General features: G+C 38.4%; 1 protein-coding gene across 1 annotated transcript in view; it reads left to right on the top strand.

Moving 5' to 3' along the window:
• prkcaa (protein kinase C, alpha, a) overlaps positions 1-25,232 on the top strand; it is a 143,523-nt gene that overhangs the window by 76,698 nt on the left and 41,593 nt on the right. The window contains exons 4-8 of the mRNA XM_034120385.1: positions 1,543-1,654; positions 3,091-3,219; positions 17,542-17,698; positions 17,900-18,034; positions 18,811-18,904. Coding sequence (XP_033976276.1) covers positions 1,543-1,654; positions 3,091-3,219; positions 17,542-17,698; positions 17,900-18,034; positions 18,811-18,904 — 627 coding nt within the window. The remainder of the gene's footprint in view (positions 1-1,542; positions 1,655-3,090; positions 3,220-17,541; positions 17,699-17,899; positions 18,035-18,810; positions 18,905-25,232) is intronic.

Raw genomic sequence — 25,232 nt, 5'->3', positions numbered from 1 at the left:
AAATAGATATCTTGTCAGAACAACAGAAAATAAAACCAATTATGGAGCACTGGACTTTTATCCTGCATGTAAACAGTGTTACATAGCAGGAGTCAAGAAAAGGTGTATTGTCCTTACAAAGACATTATTCAGCTTTGTGCAAACAGCCACTTTAGTACCCAGTTACGCACACTTGTTCAGAGCTCTGTGCAATAAACTCTAATGTTTCTTTTACAATGACTATCACAGGGCTTAAAGAGAGCCTGGGGCAATGAACCGCAATAACATAGAAGCCAATGATGAATGAAAAGCTCCAATGACTTTGATGACTAGATTTACACATAAGTGCAAAAAACATTTACTGGATGGCCAAAAGGAAAACCATACATGAGGCAGGTGGCACTTTATTATTTGTCCAGCACACACATTATTATATAGTATAATGCAGTTTTTGACAGTTGCTATGGAGTTGTGAAAATTAAAAAGCAATGTCTTTGCAGTGGGGAAATAACTGATCATATTTCAGAATATAATTGTCCGGGTAATGTGGAATACGTCATAGATTTATTTTGAGTAAATGAGATGAATCATGTAATTGATTAATGAAATTAATTTCATTTGTTGGTGCTCTTGAATTGAATGCCCATTTAGTTAAAACAACTCCATTCTCATGTGATCAATGAGACACCAACACAATGGTTACATTGTAACTCATGAATGACTAACACTTTTCAAAAAAAGACGAGAAGTTGTAATTGCGGTCAGTTGGCATCATTAATGAATTTTCAGCTGAAAGACTTTTTCGTGACGCACAATGATAGCCTTTGAAGCAGCAGGTTGATTTGAACTTTGATTTGAGTAGCTGTGTAATTAGTTAGACATTTGTGGGTAATTAAAAGATTAAGGGCTTGAGAAAGAAAATGAAATGCACTACCCTTACCTTTGCTTTCATTGGTGTATGTTCACCTTAACAAATACATGTGTGTTTCCATTACTTTAGAATCAGCTCTTCCTATCTCCCTCACAAAGTCTGCCATGTTTCTTCAGCAGTGGAGGACGGACAAAGAGAACTCTTGCTCTAGAAAGCCTTTTGTGTTGAAGGCCACTGCAGTGAGACATCCTTTTAAAACTGTTGCAATCATGGCCATCTGCCACCTGAATTGCATAACTACTGAAGTAGCATTCTGGTAAGGATGGCCAAGGAGTGAGCTGAAGGTCCAGAAAGACACCAATGTGCTACCGTTGCTTTGCACTCGCTGGCTTGTTATTGCAGTCTTGTAAAGGGAGGGCTACGCAGAAGGTTATTGAGTCTGTCAGCAACCGCAGTTGTAGATACCGCCGAATCCTACATATTGTCTCTTTAAGATATTAACACCAGAGAGGAAACCATTTAGATCAGACCTTAGAATTTGCCTCTCAGGACTTCCATAGCCTGTAATTAACGTAAATAAATAGCATGAGCTGTTGGAGCTGTAACTAACTGATGGGTAATTGCTTTACTTCTTCAACCATGTCATCACTTCAGGCTTTTTATGGCTCTTTTTTGTCTTTATATTCTTCCAGGATCCCAGAACGAAGCACAAGTTCAAGATCCACACCTATGGGAGCCCCACCTTCTGTGACCACTGTGGCTCCCTGCTCTACGGCCTCATCCACCAGGGCATGAAGTGTGACTGTGAGTACTTTATGTTTTACCTTACCTGGTTTAAAATCCAGCATTTTTTCTATACAGCTTTTATTAGTGATAGCTCATCATTTGTATTCTGTGTTTCAAGTACTGGAGGGCCTAAGTTGACACTTGAACGCTTCCGAAGGAAAATTAAACCAGCACTGTTCTGTTTAGGGTCAATGAGGCATAGCATATATCGAAAAGTAATGGTTTACTATACTGTAAGTGGCTCTACAGATTATGTTCTGTTGTTGGAGCCACTCATCATCAGTGAAAAAAGCATATTGTTCCTCTTCAGTGAAGATAATGGTCCTTTGTGTTTCCCCTCCTTCTTGACTTTCTCTCATTAAAATCTCACTTTGTCTATTTCCAGTCTGCAGCTATGTCCCTGCACCCTGAATAGGCCTGTTAATAGTAGCTTTGCCAAGCCTTTATTAATATCCCTTCCTCACTTTCCTTCCCTTTTTAATCTGGTTTTAGTAGATTAGTCTGAATGCCTTACGAGCTCCTACATACATCATCCTCCACCTGCTACAGACCACCAGTTACACAGTCTATGGTGATGCCTAATGATGGCTCCAGGGTGTACATAAATAGAGATGTGGAGCGGCAAATTCTTTTGGCAGATGAATTGCACCCTTAATCACACCACAATAAGATCGCACTGTAGTATTTTTAAGCACTGGTGAGCCACAGGACTGTTACAGTGATACACGCACAATACATAGTTCTTATAGAGAATAATGTAGAAGCATACCCTTTTTAGAAATATAGTATTCATTTACCTGGTTCAGCCGACACATATACCATAACGGCCTGACATCACAGGGCTAAATCCCAACGATAACCCTGTTATCTCTTTTTTCTCACAGCTTTGCAAGAAAAAATAACAACCTTTAATATTGTGCCAAACATGTATGATACATGGAATGACATTTAAATATGTCTTTATATACTGCAGGTAAAGCAAATCTGGAGGATTTTCTTTTTTTAAGCAGCTTAATGCATTTTTACATCAAGCCATAGGGTGGCAGACATAGCTTTTATCAGAATCATAATATAGGGTTTGCTGATAGGATTTTCATTTACAAGATATTGCCTTCCTTTTTGGTATATATTTTAAACATATACAAGGAAATGCAAAAAACAAACAAGCTTAGTACTGCAAAAGTCAAGAAGATGAATATCGAATAGAAAATACAAATATCAAACACATACAAAAACAAATATGTTCAATAAAACTATTGCGAGATGTTTGATATTATGTTTGATTCAATACAGATATTTACATTGTGAATCATCATTCAAGTGCATAACATTATTATATATATAAATATATATATATATATCAGTTTGGTTTTGTTTGTCCATAACGGTAATATTTATGTATATTAAGATTTATTCAGTAATGTTTATTTGTCTCCTCTTCTCTGTCCCTCCAGCCTGTGATATGAATGTCCATAATCAGTGTGTGATGAACGTGCCCAGCATGTGTGGAACCGATCACACCGAAAGGAGGGGCCGTCTGTTCCTCAAGTGTGAGGTCACTGACGACAAGCTGCAGGTCACAGGTAGGCTTCACAACCACCATACACTCAGTCTGGTTGTAAAATGCAGGGTGTTGTACCTGGATTGGTTGTTGTGTGTATATGTTCTTGTGTGTTAGAGTGTGTCAGGTAGGCAAGGATGAGGGTGAATGTGGTCCAAATTCAACCCTTTGCTCTTTTTTGTTGAAAAACTTGACTCTCTAATTGCACACACACATTCACACCCTATCCCCTGCTGCCATTACATCTGAGTCGATCCTTGATCTCCATTAACTCTGCCTTCACCCTGTTTGTGGTGCAGCAAATCCAACTTCAACTGCATGGCTGGCCTTGTGACTATCAGCTATTAGTATGCTGCAAAGGAAATTCCCTTTTGTTGCACATATCTTCATTATAGAGCAGCTCAGGCTAAACATTCTCCTTTAAGAAAAGATTCACAGTTACGACACTTGGAAGGCAATCCTGATCCAAATCTGTATCTGCAGTGGTGGGTGGTCCGCTGCGTGGGCTTCCTGTTGTTACCATTTTTAAACAGTCACGACTTGCTTTATGTTGGCTTGAGTAGCCAATGTAACTGAATTGTCTCTGCAAAGCAAATCAAGCGTTTGATATATTAATTTATGTCTCACTACACAAAGCCAGGATCTGAGCACTCTTTTTGTGAGTGGGGTTGTGGCTTTAAAATTATCCGTCTCAACTATTATTCATAAGCTATTCTACATGATCCATGCCAGACGTTTTAATTACAACAGCCTCCAGGTTTCAAAGACACACCTGTCCTTTGCCTAAAGAGCCCGAACAGGATGTAATGAGCTACTATAAATAGCATTTACTTAATGATTATAATCAATAGTAGTGTAATATTTCAGAGACTTTTCACCTCCTTTAGAAATCGTCTTACGTATCGTCCACACGGTTCCGTCGCGTTGAAGCTTGCCGGTGGGCGTGTCTGGCGCGCGACCAACAACCAATCACATGAATCTCCCGCCCCGACACACAAGCACGCGGTTTGATTGGCTAGCGTTTGTACTGGCATATGATTTGATTGGCTGCCGCTTCCGTTGACGCTTGAAAAGTGGAACTTTTGTCAAGTTTCGAAGCGAGCAACGGATTCAAAGCGACGGAACCACAATGCAGTTCGGCAAAGCTTGACGTCACCCCATTCAAAGTGAATGGGAAGCATCTCCGTTGAAGCACGCAACGGAACCGTGTGGACGTACCATTACAGCAATTTGTTAATATTGTCTAAACAGCCAAAAAAAAAGAGTTTGGCTTAAGTAGAAGACACATGTCATGTCTTGTCTTCAAATTAATGTTTTTTTTAATAAAGATTCATGTCTCTGTAACACAAACCTACAGAAAATGTCATCTGGGTTGTCAAGGTGCCACAATATTTAAATTAAATCATCCTACAGTCATTTGTTAATAACGTTTGACATTCATGTCTCTGTGACACAACCACATATTTTACCACTATATTCTCCTCCTAATGTTCATTAATCATTGTATTGATTATTTAATTTATCTGTTAATTCCTCAAAAACAATTTATGACACAAGCTGTAGGCTTTATTATACCAATGAAAAAATATAGTCATTGAATTTGACAGTTCAATGGCTCATTGGTTTAAAAATATAGAGACTTTTTCATGCATAATCGGCCAAATGTACATGCTGTGATGTTCTGAGTCCATGGCTTAAAGCAGCACAGAAGTGAACTGTGTGTGTGTGTGTGGTCTGTCGGACCACAGTGCTGTCAGTTTTAAATATGCAAAGAGGCCTTCTGAGATCTGTGGTCCTTTAACCCTGCTTTCTGCTCGGGGACGCTGCATCACTGGAGCCGCTCTGTTATGAAAAGTGACTGGTTGGACTAGTTTATACTGTAAGGAAGCAATGGTGGTGCACCAATGTATGTGCATATAGCAGTGGATTAATGTCTCTGTGCAAAACACAGTGGTATTAAATGACATAGCAATGGCTAATACTTAATTCTTTCAATAAAAACTGGAGATTTAGCTTTTTTCATCAGTGCTCGCAAACTGTTACAGTCTACCAAGATATATTAGAGAGGCTAGCTCTTTTGGAAAGGTTATATACCACTTAAAACTCTTTAACCAACCTTTTTTCTAGCGCCACTTATTTATGTGCATTGCCTTTTATGCCCTTTAAAACTTTGGTTTTACCTAGTTTAAATTACCTAGTGTATATCTCACACTTATATATCTATATGTTTTCAGTATTTTATTATGTTACTTGTTTTTATTTAGTTTTTAATTGTAAAACACTGAGCTACATGCATTAAAGGTGCTATACAGTCCATATAACGTTTTTACAAAAGTAATTGAAAATGAAGTGTGCTCACTGAACATTGCCCAAACAATTTTCATGTTATGGTCTTATGAGTGAATTAGAACATGAGAGGAGCGTGTTTTTTGCATAGAAGCCCAGTTTGGCTTTTTGTTTGGAGGCATACTATAAATCCCCTGGCTGTTATGGTGCATTAGCACATCTGTGACGGCAAGGAGCTGAATCATTCTTATTCAACGTGCTGGCTGACAGGGGTCAGTGCTTTACAAGACCCTGACAATGAACATTACTGACTTATTCACTTATCAATTTATCCGCACAAAGAACACAGTGTACTGTAACAGGGAGGTGGTGCAACACAGACACCATGATTGGTGATGACTATCATATTGATATTTGCTATTCTTATCTATTCAAAAGCAAATGTTCACAAACTAGTTTACTTTTCCTGATAAGGCTTTTCCTTGAGTTGCTGTAAATACTGTCATATCTAGGTCTTACAATAGTTCAATATTAAATATGAAGCCCCTACAATGTTTTACGGCACAGTGTTGAAATACCTAAACAGTGACAGCAGTTCAAACATACCCGAGCCATATTGAGTTGGTCAAATAATGCACAAATAGTTATTCACGATTTTAGGATGAGACCATCTATTCCCCCTCTCCATCTGGTGTAACCTATTTCTTTCTCAAAGGCAAATAATCTGTTTAAAAACATGTCCTATATGCACAGTAAATATAGTTTATTCCGTTTATACATTCGACTTGTATACAAATTAAAAGGCTTGGGCTGTATTATAACATTTGGAGGCAAACAAAAGTTCCCTATTATAGGAATAAAACAAGATAACTGAATTTTAAGGCAAAATATTACATAAAGCGACATAAAGCACAACAAGACATGATTACATTTATACCGATGACCGGGAAATAATATCAAAAGCAGCTCCATTGTTCTGTTCCTCCCTCCATCTCGTCTTTCATATTCAGTCTCATGTGCTCTGAATAAATTCAGCAACTCATAATATCCTGCTGAATAAGATGGAAATATTAACAATGACCCTCTTCACACCATTGTTGGCTGTATTTTCTAAAGAAACAGTCCAAAATTGATTTCATTTTTTATTGAAGTGTGAACTTCTGCACACTGCTGTCAAATCATGATAATGATGTACTTTACAGTGTGTGCGAAAATGGATGCATGGGCACTCATATACACATAAAAGTGTATATGTATACCAGGGACAGGAAACCACCAGTATCACCTGCAATCATTCTGGCTCTTGGCCCTGTGTGGCACATAGCATACCTGATTGACAAACAGCCATGTTATCATTTGCATGTGTTTCTTTGCTTGTGTGTGTGTATGTAGGCGTGTGCATAAAACTGCTGCACCAGCACTACCAACCCACTCAGGCCAGATTGTATCATAGATTACATTAGCTGCTGTAGACGCTGTGCAGACAGCTTGCCAAACACAATTTGTATTCGGCTGGTGAAGAGTTTGCAAAGACCAGGGTGCAGCGGATGGCAGTGATATTTTACTAACTCTACTCTTGAGTTTAATCATTTACTGCTGACGTGAGAGATGTACTAATTCTGTCTTAATTTATTTTCTTGGTTTAAATCACTTCTGTTTATGGGGAAGAATCTTTTGTGGTAATAGTTTATGCTGATCCTTAAAAAGAAAAGCCCTTGAATAAACACATTTGTTGCACGACTGTTGAACCCAGATATTACGTAATTAATAATAACTTCTTCTATTTTTTAAAAGTGAAACAAAACGTTGTTTTTTTATCACAATTTCTATGTAACTTGCCTAACACTGTTTCCAGTACTTGCTCTGAAACAAAGATGAAGTTGTTGTCTTTACACTCATACTGGTCTCAGATTACTTGAAACAAATAAAGTTTTAAAATATTTTGTCAGAATCAAAAGCACATATTCTTAAAAAACATCCAACCCCCTGAACCAAATCCCCATTGTTTCCCTAATCAGTCACAACAACATACATTAAGAATGATCTCACTGTGATTGAAATGAAACAAGGTTTAATACAATATATGCTCTAAATATTGTGTCTTCATTTATAAAGGGGATTTCAAAACAACCATAACAAAGTGCTTCGCAAACAAGAACATAAAAGAAAGCAGGAGAGCAAGTGTGTAACAGTTAACAGGTCATTCTCAGAGTGTAGTGGGAGTTAGAAGCTCAGCTATAGCTCAGTGCTATAAAAGCAGGACTTTAAAAGTCAAGAACAACATTTTAAATTGAAATATCAAACGGACATGCAGCCAATGAGATTGCTTTAAAACAGAATTTATATAATAATGTTTTTGAGATGATGTTAAAAGTGGCTGCATTCTGGTCACATGCGGTTTTATTGAGTGTTTGTAATATGATTGTCTTGTATCCCAGAAGCCAGATAAAGACTGAATATCTGAAATACTCAATGAAACATGGTGCCTTTGGGTCAAGAGGGAAGCTGGATTGAGTGCAAAATCATTTCAAGAATCCCTCAATCATCCCAGAGTGCACACACACTCAACTTGGAGTGAAGATACTCCAATTTCTTTTTTGTGATTCACCAATGGCCAGAGATAAAATGTTAAACAGGAAGTGACATAACTGCCAAGGGAGGCAGCTGTCCTTTAAACCCATACATGGACCCACGCATGAACTCTAACCGCCAAGAGAGACAGACAAACAAACTTTCTGGCAAAAACACTCAAGATGGCTGAATTAAATAACGAGTCACAATGAAACAGAAAGGTTGTTTGTGCAGTTTCTAGATAACATGTGAGTGTGTGTTTTTGTCAGTGAGCATGAATGGCAGTGCTAAGGAGACAAAACAAGTTCTGTGTCTGAACGTTAGACGTAGCCCGTTGACCTTGTCCTCCGCCTCTCTCTCCAGCTGAAAACACAGCCCTCTGTGTCCGTTTGGTGCTGAGAAAGCCTCCCTCCTGTTTGTTTCTGAAACCCTATTGTTCATTGAATCGGTGCAAATATTCAGAGTACACTTGGGACAGGGCATTTCTGTAATTGAAGTCCATTTTTGTATTCATAGTTAACCTCAGATGTGTGTAGGTGTTCAAGTGTGCACAAACCTTTGCCGCATGCAGGTCCTTTGGGAGTGTGAGAGACAGTGGTAATAATGACATTTCCGTTTCGATCCCTCGTTGACTCACCAAGTTCTGGAGAAAAGGCTTGTTTGATAAGTCCTCTGCTCTTCCGCTCACTTTGCTCGGCTTCAACCTTTTTATTGGATTTTTCTTCTTGCCTCAATGTCCAAATGTGTTTTCCGTACTAATGCTGCTGTAGGTGTCGATGTGCTTCATATGTAGGAGCAGTGTAGGTGTGTGGAGGTCAGATTGGTGCTCAGATAGATTTAGATGTAGGTGGTTAGGGAAGCTAGATTTAACTTTTGAGCCTTCTGGAGGAGTAGCAGCCTTTAACAGTCAAAGACACAAATGCACTCTAAACACTGTTACCAGCTTCTGGCTGATGCAGCTATAGCAACGATCTACCTCACACTTTTGGAGGCTATTTTACGGCTACTTTTGATATATAACTATGACTAAATAAAAACTGAAATGTAGAAAGTACTACATCATAAATATGTATTAATCGTGCAGTTACATTGGAGTAAACATGTCTATCCAAAACTTTAATTATAACTTTTAGTGTCTGCAAACTCGCAGGTAGAAATCCATAGAGAGTATATCAGAATGATCTGCAATACAACCGCAGCTTTCATCTAACTGCTCTGATAATAGATTGCATTCAACATGTGTCTAAAGGGATACATTTTCCTATCTGGATAAACTTAAAATGTTATACTTAAATGCCTTTTCTCTCAGGGTTGTTAAAAAGCATTTAGGGAAATGTATGAAGCGTACTGTATGCTGTGTCCCCTGACAACTCGGAGGTCTGAGTTCAGTTGAAATGTCAAACTTCTGTCCTCAACACATTCCAGCTGTACCCGCTAAATGTAAACAAAAAACATGACAAACAAATTGATGTTTCTTTAGCCAGACACACATGTACACACAATTGAATTTTCAGCAGTGCATCCTCCACATTTTGTCAAATATGTATAGCATTTTCAACCTTTTTCCCATATAACATTTTGTGCAGATAGAATAACTTTCATATGTTTACTAACTCTGTTTTAACATTGATGAACATAAAGAAAAGGTTTTATTATATGAAAGTGTGTATTATTTGAATCAGATACAGGTTAATAGAGTATACCTAACTATGCTTTTTGGTTGATAGTTTACCATTTACAAAGTGCTCTTTCAGTATTTTGTATGTTGTATGTAAAACTAATTCAAAAGTTGGGTTTACAGTAAATGGATATTCTGAGTGTTCACAAATAGGAAATCTGACTTTAAGTGGTGTTTCATTTTACCTTTTTTAGTACAAGGTTGTTCATTTTTTTGTTTTAAGTTGTCTGGAACACAGCCTTAATAGGGTGGGACAACACATTGTGTATAGTATCCTACAGAGCAAAACTGCAGGTACATACTGTATGTTTCCCCCTTGCCTCTTTTCACTCTGCTCACTTTTGCATCTAACTAGATCGCCTTATTCATTTCAAGGCTATTTTTGGGTGCTCACTGTAGACAGACTGTGTCAGAAATGAATCACTGCTAACTGGTAGAGAACATCCTTCTCCTACACATCTTTTGAGTTAACCATATTGGTCAATACATTAGTGAAATGTAAGTTTGTCCACTCCAAGTTATTTAATTCAGTAAGTCTTCAAATGATTGATGAATGCAGTGTGTTATGTGCTGCATGCAGATCTGCAGAGAGTTTCCCCTCTTCATCATTTCCATGTTACTGCTTGATTTCCCATTCAGTAAAGTCTGTCATTCTAACAAAAGGATATCCTGTCTTTTACTGTTGACTCCCTAATTCCAAGGAAGGCAGAGTTGGGCTTGGATCAAGATTATTTCTGGGGTTTTTGATGAAGCCTGAAGGGTTGCCAATTGATAATCACTGGCCAATGCAACTGATTCTGCACTCTTTCTTACAGTACTGTCTATTTCCTAGAAGTGTCTGAGTCATCGTGCAGAAAAGCCAACAGGTTCTTGCCAAGAGAAAATGTACTTAAAATCCTGCTGTTACATTTTCCTCATGAATCAGTCCTAAGATGGAACAGCTGACAGTACTTGTGCAAGTCAATGCCAGCACTTTCCACTGCAGGGACTTGGCCATTGGGACAGCAGTGTGTCGTAATGTTCTGTAGGGACCTTTGTGATTAAGAAATAATCCAACAAAATCGAATGTAATTATAAAAAAGTTCCCATTATGCTAATTATCCAATTGAGTAACTCAATAGTGAGTAGTTTATAATCCTAATACTCCTGTGCCCTTCATCTTTTATACTACTCTTGTCTCCTCTGCTTCCTTTAAATATTACATTTAAGGCAAACAGTTCGACACATCGTTATTCAGAGGTGTTTTCATGCAGAGAGCTTTCAAAGGACCACAGATACTCTGATTGGTGGAGAGCAAGTCTGGTAGTTTTGTCGACTGTGTTTACACAAGGAGGTGAAAAACAAACATGGCTGGCCTCGTTTTTGAGGTGGGGTCACCTAATGTCAGCTGAAGACAAGACTGTGTGTTTGTCTGTGTGTTTTCTCAAATGATCTAAACTCTTGAAAGAATGTAGGAATGACTGCAATCAAGGGGCTTGGTTAAAGTATCACTGTGCACCGTCAGAAAAGAAACATTGGGACGTTGTAACATCAACACACAGAAGCATCTCACAGCTTGTACAGCGCTCAAACACAGTTACTGAACAAAACATTGAGTATTAACCTCTCAAAGATCAGACTGACTTAGATTGTGATTGATGAAAATGTGAAATGTAAAAAAAAAATAATAAATCACTTTGAATTATTATCGATATATACAATTTAATATTGAGAAAAAGCTATATTGCCATGATATTTAAAAAAAGAAAATTGTGATTGTCCTTATCGATCCTGAAGATATAAAACAAGTGACCTCATCATTCTGCTACTGTATTACCCACCTCTTTTAGAGGTTCTCCATGATATATAGACCCTTCTTCTCTCTTTGTCTCTATGGAGATCATGCAGCTAAACCTTGAAAATGTGAAATGTAAGAAATATAAAATAAAAAAATCACTAATTGCAATCTAGTCATATTTGGACATTTGGATTTGAATTATTAGTGATATATACAATTAGATATTGAGTAAAAGCTATATGGCCAAGAAACTATTTACAATTTCTGAACAAAAACACGCTAAAGAAATGTGTGATGGTTCTTACCAATCCTGAAGATATAAACAAAGTGAGCTCCTCATTCTGCTACTGTATTACCCACCTCCTTTAGATGTTCTCCATGATATATAGACCCTTCTTCTTGCTTTGTCTCTATGGAGCTCATGAAACAGCTGAACCTTGCTGCGGTGTGACTTCTGCTTCCAGACTCCCAGAAGTCGTGTCATTGGTATTCCCAATCTGTCGTCGCTGCACAGCCATGCTGCGGCTCCCTCTTCTCAGCATGTTGCAGGCTGCCTTCTTGCCACATTAACATATGACTCTCCCTTCCAGTGCTCTGCATTTCCTCCGTCATGCTTGGCCTTTCCTTCTTCTTCTTTTTTTCTTTTTTTCTTCGTTCTGTTTGATTTTGCAAAACAAACATTGATAGAAGTGCCTCTTTATTATCTGCTGATCTTTTTCCATAGAGAAAATGCAAGCATTCATTTTCAACAGTTTATTTTTTTAAATAAGGCTGTTAGTGTCGGTGCAGCACTACTTATCCCAAGTCATTTCAATCTGCATCATAATGAGCATTCTAGTTGATGTGCAACAGTTCAACTTTTGCAACAGTGTGGCATGAGATATCAGCAATGACAGTCCAGATATGAGATAGGAGCAACCTACAGTATATTAGAGAGATGAAGACGCTCTTATCTTACCTGTCACTGCTTGTCTTCTTTCCAAAAATTGGTAAAACTTTGTATAGTTTGCAGTAAATGTGTTGGAAACTTCACTGAGAGCAGATTTCACAAGGCATTCTGGATTTCTGTGTGGAAATGGTATTAGCTGAAAACATAATAAACTGTCATTAATGTTATGTTTGGTAGGTGCTCAACTTGGCTGAGATTTGTTTTCCTCCTTTTTTTAGGTTAATTTTAGTCGGAAGATGGTTGGATAGGACATAGTTCACTGTTTCTTTGAAGACAGTGTTTGAACCTGTACTGCTGTTTGCATGCGAGATAGTTGTGAAGTCTTGTATCCAAGCAACCATGCTGGGCCCCCACACATGCCCCTGTTTGCTTTGTCCTGTGTGTGTTTCTGTCTGTCTTTTAGCATAGGCATGAGTTTCTTAACTCTCTTTCACATAGATACATCGAATATACTGCATTTATAAGGTTTTTTTATTTCAACACAATTTGATCTTGAAGAAAGGAATTGTCGGAACCACAGAGATTGTGAGGTTATGGCTCTGCAGAACATCTGAAACGAGTTAGGACTAAACACACATCTTGTTTTGTTTATGTGCCAGCCAAGCCTAGACAGTCTAGAATGCCCCCTACTGGTGACTGGAAGTACAATTTGCAGCAAGCCTTAGAAAACTAAACTTAATGGTCTCGTGTGTAAAAAAACACATCATCCTATGATTAGAGGAAACTTCAAAATCAGCCTCAATGCACTTTATGGAACCCACCATCCTAGTGTACATCACTTTTAGGCTAGGCAGGCATATTTATTTAAAGGTCCCCTATTATACTGTTTTTCATCAATATATGATATGTCTCAGATATATACAAACATGTCTCTGAAGTGTTTGGCTCCACATACCAAACAGATCATTGTAGCATCCCATAATCCCCTCTGTTTCAGCCCTGTTTCAAAAGTGCTGATTCTCTGTCTGTTACTTTAGATGGAAATAAGGAGCCACTCCCCACGCCCCTCTGAGAGATATTTGGTTAAAAAGAACACATTGTGCTCTTGGAGGAGATTCAGGTGATAAGGTGTGGGGGGGGGGGGGGGGGTTACCTTGGTTGGTGATTGGCTAATGGTTACACAAGCCAAAATCTGATCAGCTCATGTTCAGACAGGTTTCTATATAAATGGATCAGGACAAAAAGTGAGTGAATCTTTTTTCCTGAAATGTTCAGAATCTCTTTACACAGAGGGGACGCATATGTATGTATACAAGACATGAAAAAGTGGATTTTGCATAATAGGTGACTTTTAACACAAACACATCCCCAGTTGTGTTCTTTACAGATGAGCAGATACAAAATAAGAATACAACAAAACAATACAAAAACAGATAACAAAAAATATATCAAAAAGACAGAGGGCATTAGATGAACTGAAAAAGAACAAAGAAGAGAAAAACACTTGTGTTCAAAGGTTGGACTTTGAAACAGCTGTGAAGTGTATTCCAAAACTGGGCATTATAGCTGAGAGTATTACTAACATATGTCTATCCAGTGATCTGAGAGGTCTAGCAGGTGTGTCATGCAGAACGAAATCTGAAATATATGTTGGTCCTGCTCCATTTAAGGATGAATAAACAAGCAACAGTGCTTGAAAGACAATTGTGTTACTTAGGAAAATCCAGTCTTGGGTTAGGGTTCAGAGGTCTGAGGTGGGTTTATTTTGTTTTTGTAAGAAAACCAAGAGCTGTATTTTGTCAAGTCAAAGCTGTACGATAGTCTTTTCAGACCTTTAAAGTCAACCTTTTTGAATATAAAAGCATGAAAGAGTAATTATTTCTTCATCTTTTTTTAACCCAAGGCCTCTTAGTTTTGCTACTTTTTGAGATTGTTAAATCATTGCCTTAATTGCAGTGGCCTAGGGGGAGATCTGCCTCACATCTCCTGTCTATATTTAACTGTTGTTATAAAAGCCTAAAAAACTATCTTTAATAAAATCAAATCAAAAGCAAATTTAAGTATTATTTTCCCAAGTGTTGTGAGAGTCCTAGACTTTAGAAAATGTTATGTCAAGATGCGTGTCAATCTTAAATCAATTACTGGAGATAAAATAATCCACTCTTCCCTGACAGGATGATTAACTTAAATAATAATAAATTAATATTCAGACAAATTACAACAACCTTGACCACCGATTGTAATCCACAGTTCACACACAAGCACCAGTGATTGAACAATGTCCCTTTGTAGGTCTATTCTCAGGCTGCTTTATAAATGTCATTTGTGTGCTGTGACTTTGCATACATACCACCAGCGTATGAAATATTCAAAACACGACCTTTAAAAATGGTGGGAGAAAGAATTGGAAACTGAAGGTACATGTACAGTACATGGAACTGCACTTTGTAGATTGTCTATGTGGATTTATATCACCCAGGTGGAAATCTGACCGGGTAAGAACAATGTAGGTGTGAAAGTAGATTATGACAAGACATCTAAAGGTGCCAGAAATATGATCATAACATGAGCACCCAGCTGGTTTCTCAGAGATATAACACACATCAACAACTGTAATGCAGTTTAAGGGACCATTTACTGTTCCATCCAGATGCAAAATGTGAAACCCCTTGTTGCTCTATTCCATTTGACCTCTTTTAGTGAAATGGAAGAGGCAGTACGACTCAATTTCTCTCCAAATATCTAAGAATTTGCCAAAGAAAGCTCAGTCTTCCCTCCTCTGTTGTGAAGTGCATCCATAAAAGACTGCACTCAAGTGTGAAAACAGTATACAGCAGTTCTTTGGTGCCTGTAGACAAGCTTTACACCGTTCTATTGGATTTCTGAGAAGGCTGAAGCTTGCCAGCTCAGGTTCGCTCAATACCTTCCCACACCTCGAGTTGCTGCTTTAAGCTCTTGTTCGTCTCTGTGTGTGTGTGTGTGTGTGTGTGTGTGTGTGTGTGTGTGTGTGTGTGTGTGTGTGTGTGTGTGTGTGTGTGTGTGTGTGTGTGTGTGTGTGTGTGTGTGTGTGTGTGTGTGTGTGTGTGTGTGTGTGTGTGTGTGTGTGTGTGTGTGTGTGTGTGTGTGTGTGTGTGTGTGTGTGTGGTGTGTGTGTGTGTGTGTGTGTGTGTGTGTGTGTGTGTGTGTGTGTGTGTGTGGTGTGTGTGTGTGTGTGTGTGTGTGTGTGTGTGTGTGTGTGTGTGTGTGTGTGTGTGTGTGTGTGTGTGTGTGTGTGTGTGTGTGTGTGTGTGTGTGTGTGTGTTCTCCACTCCACTGCAGCTCACATCAAACTTCACACCTCGCTACTGTAACATCGCTCACCATCCAAATCCCCCACAATAAGTCCTGAAAATCACAGCAAATAATAGGAAGGCATTAACTCTTAGCTAACTAAGAATTGGAACATACTCACAGAGACCAACATGAAGCCACTTTGTCAAAAAAGCTTTAAGTAGTTGCTTGAAAAATGATATACATACTGTATTACTTTTGCGGCATCCTATGAGAAAGAGGATCATATTGTATGTGTAGGTTTCTTGGCAACAGTTGCTGTCTTAACTCAAAGTAGACAATCCCTCATTACATTTGTGATTTATCCGATAAACTGTATATAAGAAGTGGACTGTGACATCCCCTACTGGCTTGTTAACTACAATTTGAAAGTCTAAAGTTTGGTGTTTTGCTGCTTGCCCTCTCGGTTTTTGTCCGGAATTGACACAAGAGGGTGGAGAAAAGTAAAACCTAACATTGAAAATAGGACATTTAGACAACCATAATGTCAGAAAAACGTTTATTAAGATAAGATAAGATGGACCTTTATTAATCCCTGTGGGGAAATTCAGGAGTTTATTATTTAAGTAATTTTCTCATTGACTTTGATACAACTGGACTTAATAGTGTTACCAGTTGAGACGCCCCTTCTGGATATTAGAGATAATGCAAGTTTTTGGGCACTTTTGCATCAACTTCAGACCTATCCTGTCTTAATGCCGTCCGCTCCAGGTTACCTATTGTAATATGACTGACAGGGCCACATGCAGAGGCTTCTGGGGTCTCCAGGGGGCCAATGTTTAGCTCGGCAATGCAGGCAATAAACACCTTACCTTCAGGGATGCATTGTGTGTTGATAAAACAGTGTGTGTGTGTGTGTGTGTGTGTGTGTGTGTGTGGTGTGTGTGTGTGTGTGTGTGTGTGTGTGTGTGTGTGTGTGTGTGTGTGTGTGTGTGTGTGTGTGTGTGTGTGTGTGTGTGTGTGTGTGTGTGTGTGTGTGTGTGTGTGTGTGTGTGTGTGTGTGTGTGTTTTATCTCAGGTCTGGCAGAGCTCCAATGCTCAGGGCTAATGGAGTGCTAATGTCCCTGGTGTGCCCTTGTTTACTGAACAGCTAAATACAGGAGGAGGTAGAGAGCGCTCGCCTGATTAAGCATGTCACAGCCTGCAATGTTGAATCACTCTTCTCATAACACTTTCTGCATTTGGTCTCTAAATGGTTCTGCATCAATCCCCACGGGCTGTGCCTCGACGTTTGATCTACTTCACCTGTGATTTATTCTATTGATGTCCACCTGTTGCTTCAAAGAAAGCTCTTTTATTATCCTGACAAATACAATTTTATAATTTAGAAACCAGAAGGAATATAAATGATAACAATGTGTTCAATCAGCATTACAACTAGGCTAATTTAATCCATCAGGTATTTGTATGGTAATTAGCAGGATAGTATGTTTGGAAGTGTGCTGAATACCTTATTAAGGCAGACAGTGGTGCGACTGAAAGACTGATGTAAACACTATATCAGTGATTCTCAGAGTTTTTTTTTATTTTTAAAGTTTCATAGTTCAACAAACATTTCATATTCTTTGAATAAACTAAAAGTGAAACACAAAACTTTACCCTTTCTTTTGATATGTGTGTTTGTGTGTAGGTGTGAGTGAGCTTGTGTTCTCAAATGCACTTCAAACAAATTACCCCTTTTGTTTTGAATATGCCTGTGATGTTTTGTATAGATACAGTTCTATGTCAAATGATTTCATAGTACATATTCTATGTTTTTAATTTGTCTCTCTATAGATAAACTCATGATTTCCCCTCTTTATTTCCACATCAGTGATTGAAGGCATAAACCTGATTCCAATGGACCCCAATGGCGCGTCTGATCCGTATGTCAAGCTTAAGCTCATACCAGACCCCAAAAACTCCACCAAGCAGAAGACCAAGACTGTCCGCGCCAACCTGAACCCCAAATGGAACGAGACCTTTACTTTGTGAGTAATCCACCTGCCAGCCAGAGGATACACTTCCCTTTACAATTTGACATCACAGGTATTGTGAATGTCAGTAGTAAGTTAAGCGACCACCATTAGGGTAACTTTAAAAAGTCACCCACATGAATTATTGAATCATTTGAATACAATACTTGACATTTTAAACATCAACATAATGGGTTCCCTCTCTGTGTTGTGCAGCAAGCTGAAGGCTACAGATAAGGACCGCAGGCTGTCGGTGGAGGTGTGGGACTGGGACCGCACCACCAGGAACGACTTCATGGGGGCCCTTTCCTTCGGCGTGTCAGAGCTCATGAAGGCTCCAGTCGCTGGCTGGTAACGCTCAATTCCATGTTGTTGTTGTGCTCCGAGTCTATTTTTTTTAATAACACAAGTTCAGTGAAAGTCACTCACACTTCACTGCTGTGAAATAATGTTATCGGACACTTGAAGCCTAGATTTTTAATAATACACTTTATTTTTATTTTTTTTTACAATTATTTTGTGTTTTCATTGTGTGCCCTTAGCCAATAAAAAAAAGTTAATGAATTAATCTGACAAAAACAATATGTGTTATTTTAATGGTACTCCCTATATAAGCAGTGTTAGAAGAAGAAGAAGATGAACCTTTAGACATATTAGTCATGAAAAAAAATATAGCACAGGCTCCAAGGCTCCATTATTAATGTAACCCTAACCCATTTTTTGTATAGTAAAACGCAGCTTACATCACAGGTTCCTGAAAACAATGCAACCTCTGAAGCAAACAGTAGTATTAGTTTGGGACTGTGCTGTGGGCATAACTTGTTCTGTAGTGTTTGAGAGGCACAGAAAAAGTGTGTCCCAGAGAAGCAAGAGATTCTCATATTTCACAAGTTTACTTGACAGTGTGTATGTGTCTGCTTCAATGTGTCATACATTGTAAGGAGGTCTCAAATACCCCATGAAACAGAGAAGAGACAGGTTTCCCATAAACTATGTCCAGACCCTATAGGTCAAACCAGTGGAAGATGACAAATGTAGAGTAAAAGAAAGGAAGGTATAGTTTTATTATCTCACAATGTCTTTTATCTGTATATTTCCATTCTTATTATTTCCGTCTTTTCTTCCAGGTATAAGTTATTGTGCCAGGAGGAGGGGGAGTACTATAATGTTCCCATCTCAGAGGAGGATGACGGGAATGAGGAACTCAGGGAGAAATTTGAGGTGAGAATTGTGCTGAAATAATCATTAGACTGTCTGTCTGTGTATCTGTTTGTCTGTCTGTCTGTTGACTTCTTGTCTAGGATCTGTACAACATTATAGCGTGTCCATGATTTGCTACTCAATGCTACTTTTCTGTCTCTGAAATAACTGGCGGATATTTTACATGTGTCAAATCTGACTCATTGCTGTTAATGATGATGCTGTATTTGGCTTTGTGGTTAAGGCCACATCCCATCTGGATACCTTTCCTTAATTCAATTCAAATGTGTGAGTATGAGTGTAAAGGGCTGGTCCAGCTGTTCTTAACTCTAAAACTAGGATTTGATTTGCAATCGATTTGAAATGGTCAAATCAAAGAGATTTTATCATCGAGAGATTTGATCCTGAAGTTGTATCAAAGCAGCCCATCAACAGCCTTATAAAGGTCTTTTTTAAACTACAGAGCAAGTAAAAAAAATAACACTATCATTTGATGCAATTCCTGTTTAATATGGTTTTGTTGTTGTTCATTCAGGCAAATTGTGGTGAGATTGTTTTTATGAAAACACTTTTCATATTAATTGTATAGCAAGCTGTCAAAAAGATTACATTTAGTAATGAAGTTCAAATGATAGTGTAAATTGTAATAACGATTACTGATTATTATGATCGTCATCCCAACATCTTTAGAATAATCAAGTAAAAAGTGTTTTCATGAACAGCATTGCAAATCGGGAGAAAATCATATACTCTTACATTTAATGCCACCTCAACACACATACACACACACACACTCACACACATGAACCTTTTTCAGCAGGAGGCCACTGATAAGACACAGTTGCCTTTTCCTTCATCCAATTTCCTGCACCGGTGTGTCGGCCCTGCTGCGAGCGAAGCCGCTCTCTTTGTGCTCTTCTGATTGTCTGCCTCTCAGCGGGAGCTAAGGTCTCTTGAAGAGGCTTTTGAAAGTTATTTTTCATGACATTTCTGCCACACATATTGGACAGTTCTGGGCAAAAGGAGGAAGAAGGTAAAGGCTAGATCTCAGAAAGGTCATGGTTGATGTTGAAACCAATAAAAATATTCAGAATATATATATATATAATTTGTAAAGAGCGTTTTCCTGTGCTGTCCATTCAAGATCCAGTTGGGCCTCACACTGACTCGTATAAATAAATGATAATAAATGTAAGAAAGAAAAGGTTTAAATTATTGAATGTTCCCAGATATATTTGAATATTATTTATTTTTTAAATAGACATATTTAAGTAACAATATTTAGGTTAGTTTAACCTTGTTAACACAAAATGAAAATGAAGCCAGTGATGAATCGACAATGTCATGTTATATCTCCTTACAGGAAGGGAGGATTATGTTATGATGAGGGAGGATCAGATCAAATAGATAGTGTGAATAAGGTCGGAGAAGAGTATGACCTCCTCTTGCCTTTTCTGCATCTGGTTGGCTTAGTAACATGTCTGCAAGTAAATCATAGTAGTGATGAGATATATATATATTAATGTGAAATATTAGCGTAGATTAGCATAATTATTTTGGGGAAAAGAGACAACACACACAATAAACACAGCTCTCCCAGCTCTCCCAACTCTATTGTAGTTTGTTCTCTAAAGGATCTATACTGTATATTTTATACAAAGTCCTTAACGGCCTCTCTCAGATATAACACACAGAACTCAAATCCTTTTCTTTTACCTGAAAATAATAACCAGCACACTATGCTGTTGGGTATAACTTCGATAAAGGCAGTGCTTTTATTTATTTTGTTAATACGTTTTCCAGTCCCCGGAGGCCTGTACTACGAAGCTGGATTTTCGCTTAGCCGGCTAACTTCAGGGAAATCTCGGGCTTTCCGGTCCTACGACGCTGGTTCTCTTTTTAGCAGGCTAGATTTCCATGGTAACTTATGCTGAGCGGCAAACCTGCTCCGGAGCAGGTTAGGTGGCAGGCTAAGAGATCAACTCAGTGAAAGCACCGCCTGCTGACCAATCAGAGCTCCGTGTGCGGAGTTTAAAGCTATCAATTCATATTACAGGATAGAGGAAATACAGAAAAACTGCCGTTGCAGGAAAGACGTCCGGCAAAAATCAACTGACTGTGAACGTGAAAATTAATAGAATATCCCCTCCCATCTTCAGAGCATGCTGACTATTATAATATTAGCGTTAAGAAAGCTTACTTAAATATCTGCCACGACATAAGTAACCGGATCAGAGTAACATTAAGTACAGTCCGCGGCACTGTGAGTGCAGACGTCGATGTGTCCCATTATCATTCATATCATATCACATCATAATGTATCATATATTTCCTTATTTGAGTCAGCTTCTTGAGCCGTATCTGGCCGTGCAACACTCACAGTGTCACATACTGTATGCAGAAGTATTATTTTAAGCAACACATTAAGTTGACGAAACACTCGAGTCAAATGTAATTAAAGTCAGATCCACTCGTGTCCTAGACAGGCAGTGATTTCATAAACCTGTTAATGTACGCATTCAAACACTTTTTCTTTTACCAGCTGTATTCACCTTGCAGGTGCAGCTATGTGGCTTTTATCCTGGATAAAGTGTTTAAGTCATGGATGTTTAAAGTTTAACTTCTTCATATTTGACTAATATTAAAGTTCACTTTTCATTCAGGAAGTATGACGCTGCGCTGTCAGTACGCTTGTCCGTGTTTGAGATTGGTCGAATGCTCCAAATACCACCCCTTTCATGTGAACGCGCACCTAACTAGATAGGACACGGCTGGCTTGAGCGATCCACTTGATAACCAGCGTCGTAGTACAGTTTAGCGAGAGCGCGTATGTTTTGGATTGGGCCAACCGGCTAACTCAAACATATCCAGGTTAGGTTGAACCAGCTTCGTAGTACAGGCCTCTGGTCTCCAAAGGTTTGGAGTCACTTGACTTTATTGAATCTTTTATGGACAATATATTTCCTCGAGAAGTTCTCTCCCCTTGTTCCTCTTCATAAACCCCCCTGTGGTTCTCTCCTTTTTTCCCCTCAGCCTCCCGCTCCCTCCTGTGTGCTTGGTGAGACCTATACTGTACAAGTGCTTCTTCATCCTGTGTCACGTTGTCATATTTAATGCAAGAGTTTCTCTCTTCCTCTCTCCCCTTCTTGCCCCCATGCTCTCAGGATTGCCATAACTTTAGACTAAAGGTAGCCTTCTCCTCTCCTCTCATTTCCTCTCTGGTTTCCTTGTCAATCTTTTCATTTCCCTTTTCCTCTCCTCTCCTCTCTAACCCTATCCAATAGTTGTATTTCTTTTCATCTCTTTTTCTCCTTCCTGAACTCTCCTCCTCTTCTCCTCTCATGTCTGTCTTGTCGTGGTGACATGTTACTACATTTCTCCTCATTTCTGATCATTTGTTTGTGGTTCCAACCTATAGATCTATTTTACCAACCATTTGTTCTGGGTGTGAAAAATAAGATAAGGACACATATTAAAAAAGCAAATGTTATTGCTCCAATAAATCAATGTTTGTCCAGGCAAACATTGATATTCATACGCAGCTGATTTGTGTACGTTATTGAACATTTCAGCTTTTCTTCAATATACCCGCTGTATACTATGCGTCAAATGAGAGTACATTGATTCTTTTCTATGTGAATATGAATGGTTAGTACATCCTGACATTGTACTGTTCACAGTTCATGGCTATACGCTTGTTTACATGTGTGTCTTTGTGCTCTGTACATGTCTTGTCTATGGCTCCCTCTGCCTGTCAACATTGTGTGTGTGCTTCCTAGAGGTATAACCTGCTGATAGTATTACGTTTACTTATTTTAGGATTTGCTTAAACCTAACCTGCCTTATTTTCTACCTTTCACCTCACATTCTAATTTTCTGGGATTATTAACGAGAGAAATATTGCACACCGGCAACATATTTGGTTTGATTAATAAAAATAAAACCAATGTTGACCACTAGATGTCAGCATTTAACTAAAGTAGAATGCTATACTGTAGTCAGAATAATGAGCAACTGTTTCGTATGTGTGTGTGTGTGTGTTCGTGTGTGTGCTGTCAAGGTAACATATTTTTGTTTCCTTTTTTTCCCCACTCACAAATCATCACCTTGCTTCTTCTTCATACTGGAGGATTGTGATTTGACACCACCCTAAAATTGTCCTGATGTTCACTCACATTCATTAATTAAGTTTTTCCTTTCTCCTCTTCAAACCACTTTCTTGGTGGAATACAGGCAGGATCTGAATACTTCACCTAATTAATGACATCATTCACATGGTTTTCTATAAACCTATCGCGTAGTGTTAGAGATTATTATTTCTTTGTTAAAGATTGATAGATTCAGATTTTTCTCTCCTGGAATAGATTTTGAATAATTTGTATGTAAGGTGTGAACATAACAATTGAAGCAGAGGTCTCCCATCACAGAATGAAAGTTACTGAAAGCAGAAGCACTAACTGTTTGAATTAAATTGAATAAGTGTATGAAGTATAAAATCTGCCCTTACCCAATCCATAGATACTAAATAATGCGGTGCACCCCTAGTTTAAATACAACATTATTACTGAATCTTCATTACATGTTTTTATATTCATAAACACTCTTTGAATCAGCCCTCAACGTCCTGCGTTTGTAAGTGTCTTGGATGAGTCGGCTCTTTTGGCTTACATTATTCTCCAGTGTACTAAGTGAGTCGGCCATTTTGGTTTCAGGACCAAGCAGTTGTGGAAGACTCTGATCAGGTGATTCTGAGAGGGAGGAAGTAAGGCTGCTGCTCGCTCGGCTCGGTCAGGCTCTTTTCATTGGCTAAAGCTTCCAGGTGTGCTGTGATCTGGTGTGGTCTGCTCTGCTTTGCCTTTCTGTGCTGCACTCCCTGGTTAAGATCAGACAAAGGTGGATGCCATTAACCAAACTAAAGCTGCTCAGCATCGGTTGTCTCGAGTAAAATGTATTTTTATTCAGAATATATTTTTTAAAGAAAGCTTTATCTTTCATGAATACATACGCTGATAACAATTGTATCAACAAACAGAGAGAAGTTTCAATGAACTGAGGGTACAAGAAAACATCAAATCATCTTCAGGTTTTCAAGTATTCCTTTAACTGATTCCTGAAGATGAAATGTGATAAATGTGGGATTATGTGTGATGCTGTCTTGGTGGATATCATCCACTTTTCCTGTTCAGGCATCACATGTTTTTTCACTATGTAGTGAAGGCTTCTGCACAGATTTGGGGAAGGATCTTCTATAGTGAGGAAGGACATTTAGAAATATAATACCAAATGGTCCTTGCTACAGCAGATCAATAGCATGTGCGTGTAGATTGGTGTAGACTCTAGGATCAGCATGGTGTGAATAATGGACCTGCCAATCTCGGTTGTGTTCTTGTGCAGACAGGTAGTAGTGTTCCAAAGAGGAGAACAATTAGTTCTTGATCGTGGTTTAGCGTTTAGACTGAACTGTGGTTTTGTTCTTTGGAACATCTTGCTATGGTGGGAGATTACGCATGACTTTGGCATGAAGGAAGTGCATAGAAGACACTATTTTTGCCAATGCAGGTTGAACATGAGAGAATCTTGACTGGACACGATTCGCATGCACACACTGTAGCAAATGCCACAGTGTCCTCTTTGCCATTACTCTAGCAGCCGTCACTGTCCTGGTAAATAAGCCCTCAGTTCAGGAGGAAGGCTTGAACACATTTAAATGCTTTTTTGAGACTTTTTCTATCCTACATAGTCAGATGTGTAGAAGCAGACCAGTTCAGATATTATATCATTAAAAGTGATATGCAATCACACAATATAAATTCCCTTTCGAATATAAAAGTATTAATGTTTCAAGGATGTCTCATAGATATGTCTGTTGGTACTTTCTCTCCACAAAAGGTGGTATTTTTTACTGTAATAGTGTGTCACTATTCTCAGGTTGCCTCCTTTAAGCCATCAGAAAACAGCCAGTACTACGATTTTAATTTATTTAAATTAAATTTAAATTCGTTAAAAAAAAAACGCGATGTTTTCACAGCTTCAGCAATTTATTAGTAAATAATAATATGACAAGATAAAATAAATAATGTGTATATACTCTCCTTTTCTACATGTCAGTACATTCCTGCCACAATGGCACCACAGTCTCATTTCACTTTCACTCATTGATTTTGAATTCTGCTCATCATATGTGTATCGGCGATGTGAGTGAGCAACTAAGCAGTGTGACTGTGTAGGGGATGAAATTAAAACATAGTAAATAATGTTTATGATAATGGCTGTAGTGGTACAAATTTGTAAAACAAACAGAGAAAAGTTGATGTGTTGATCTTGATCTCACATCTTGTGTTGAGAGGAA

The sequence above is a fragment of the Trematomus bernacchii genome, unplaced genomic scaffold (assembly GCF_902827165.1).
Source record: "Trematomus bernacchii unplaced genomic scaffold, fTreBer1.1, whole genome shotgun sequence".
NCBI classification, from domain to species: domain Eukaryota; kingdom Metazoa; phylum Chordata; class Actinopteri; order Perciformes; family Nototheniidae; genus Trematomus; species Trematomus bernacchii.
This window is presented reverse-complemented; position numbering and strand designations above follow the sequence as displayed.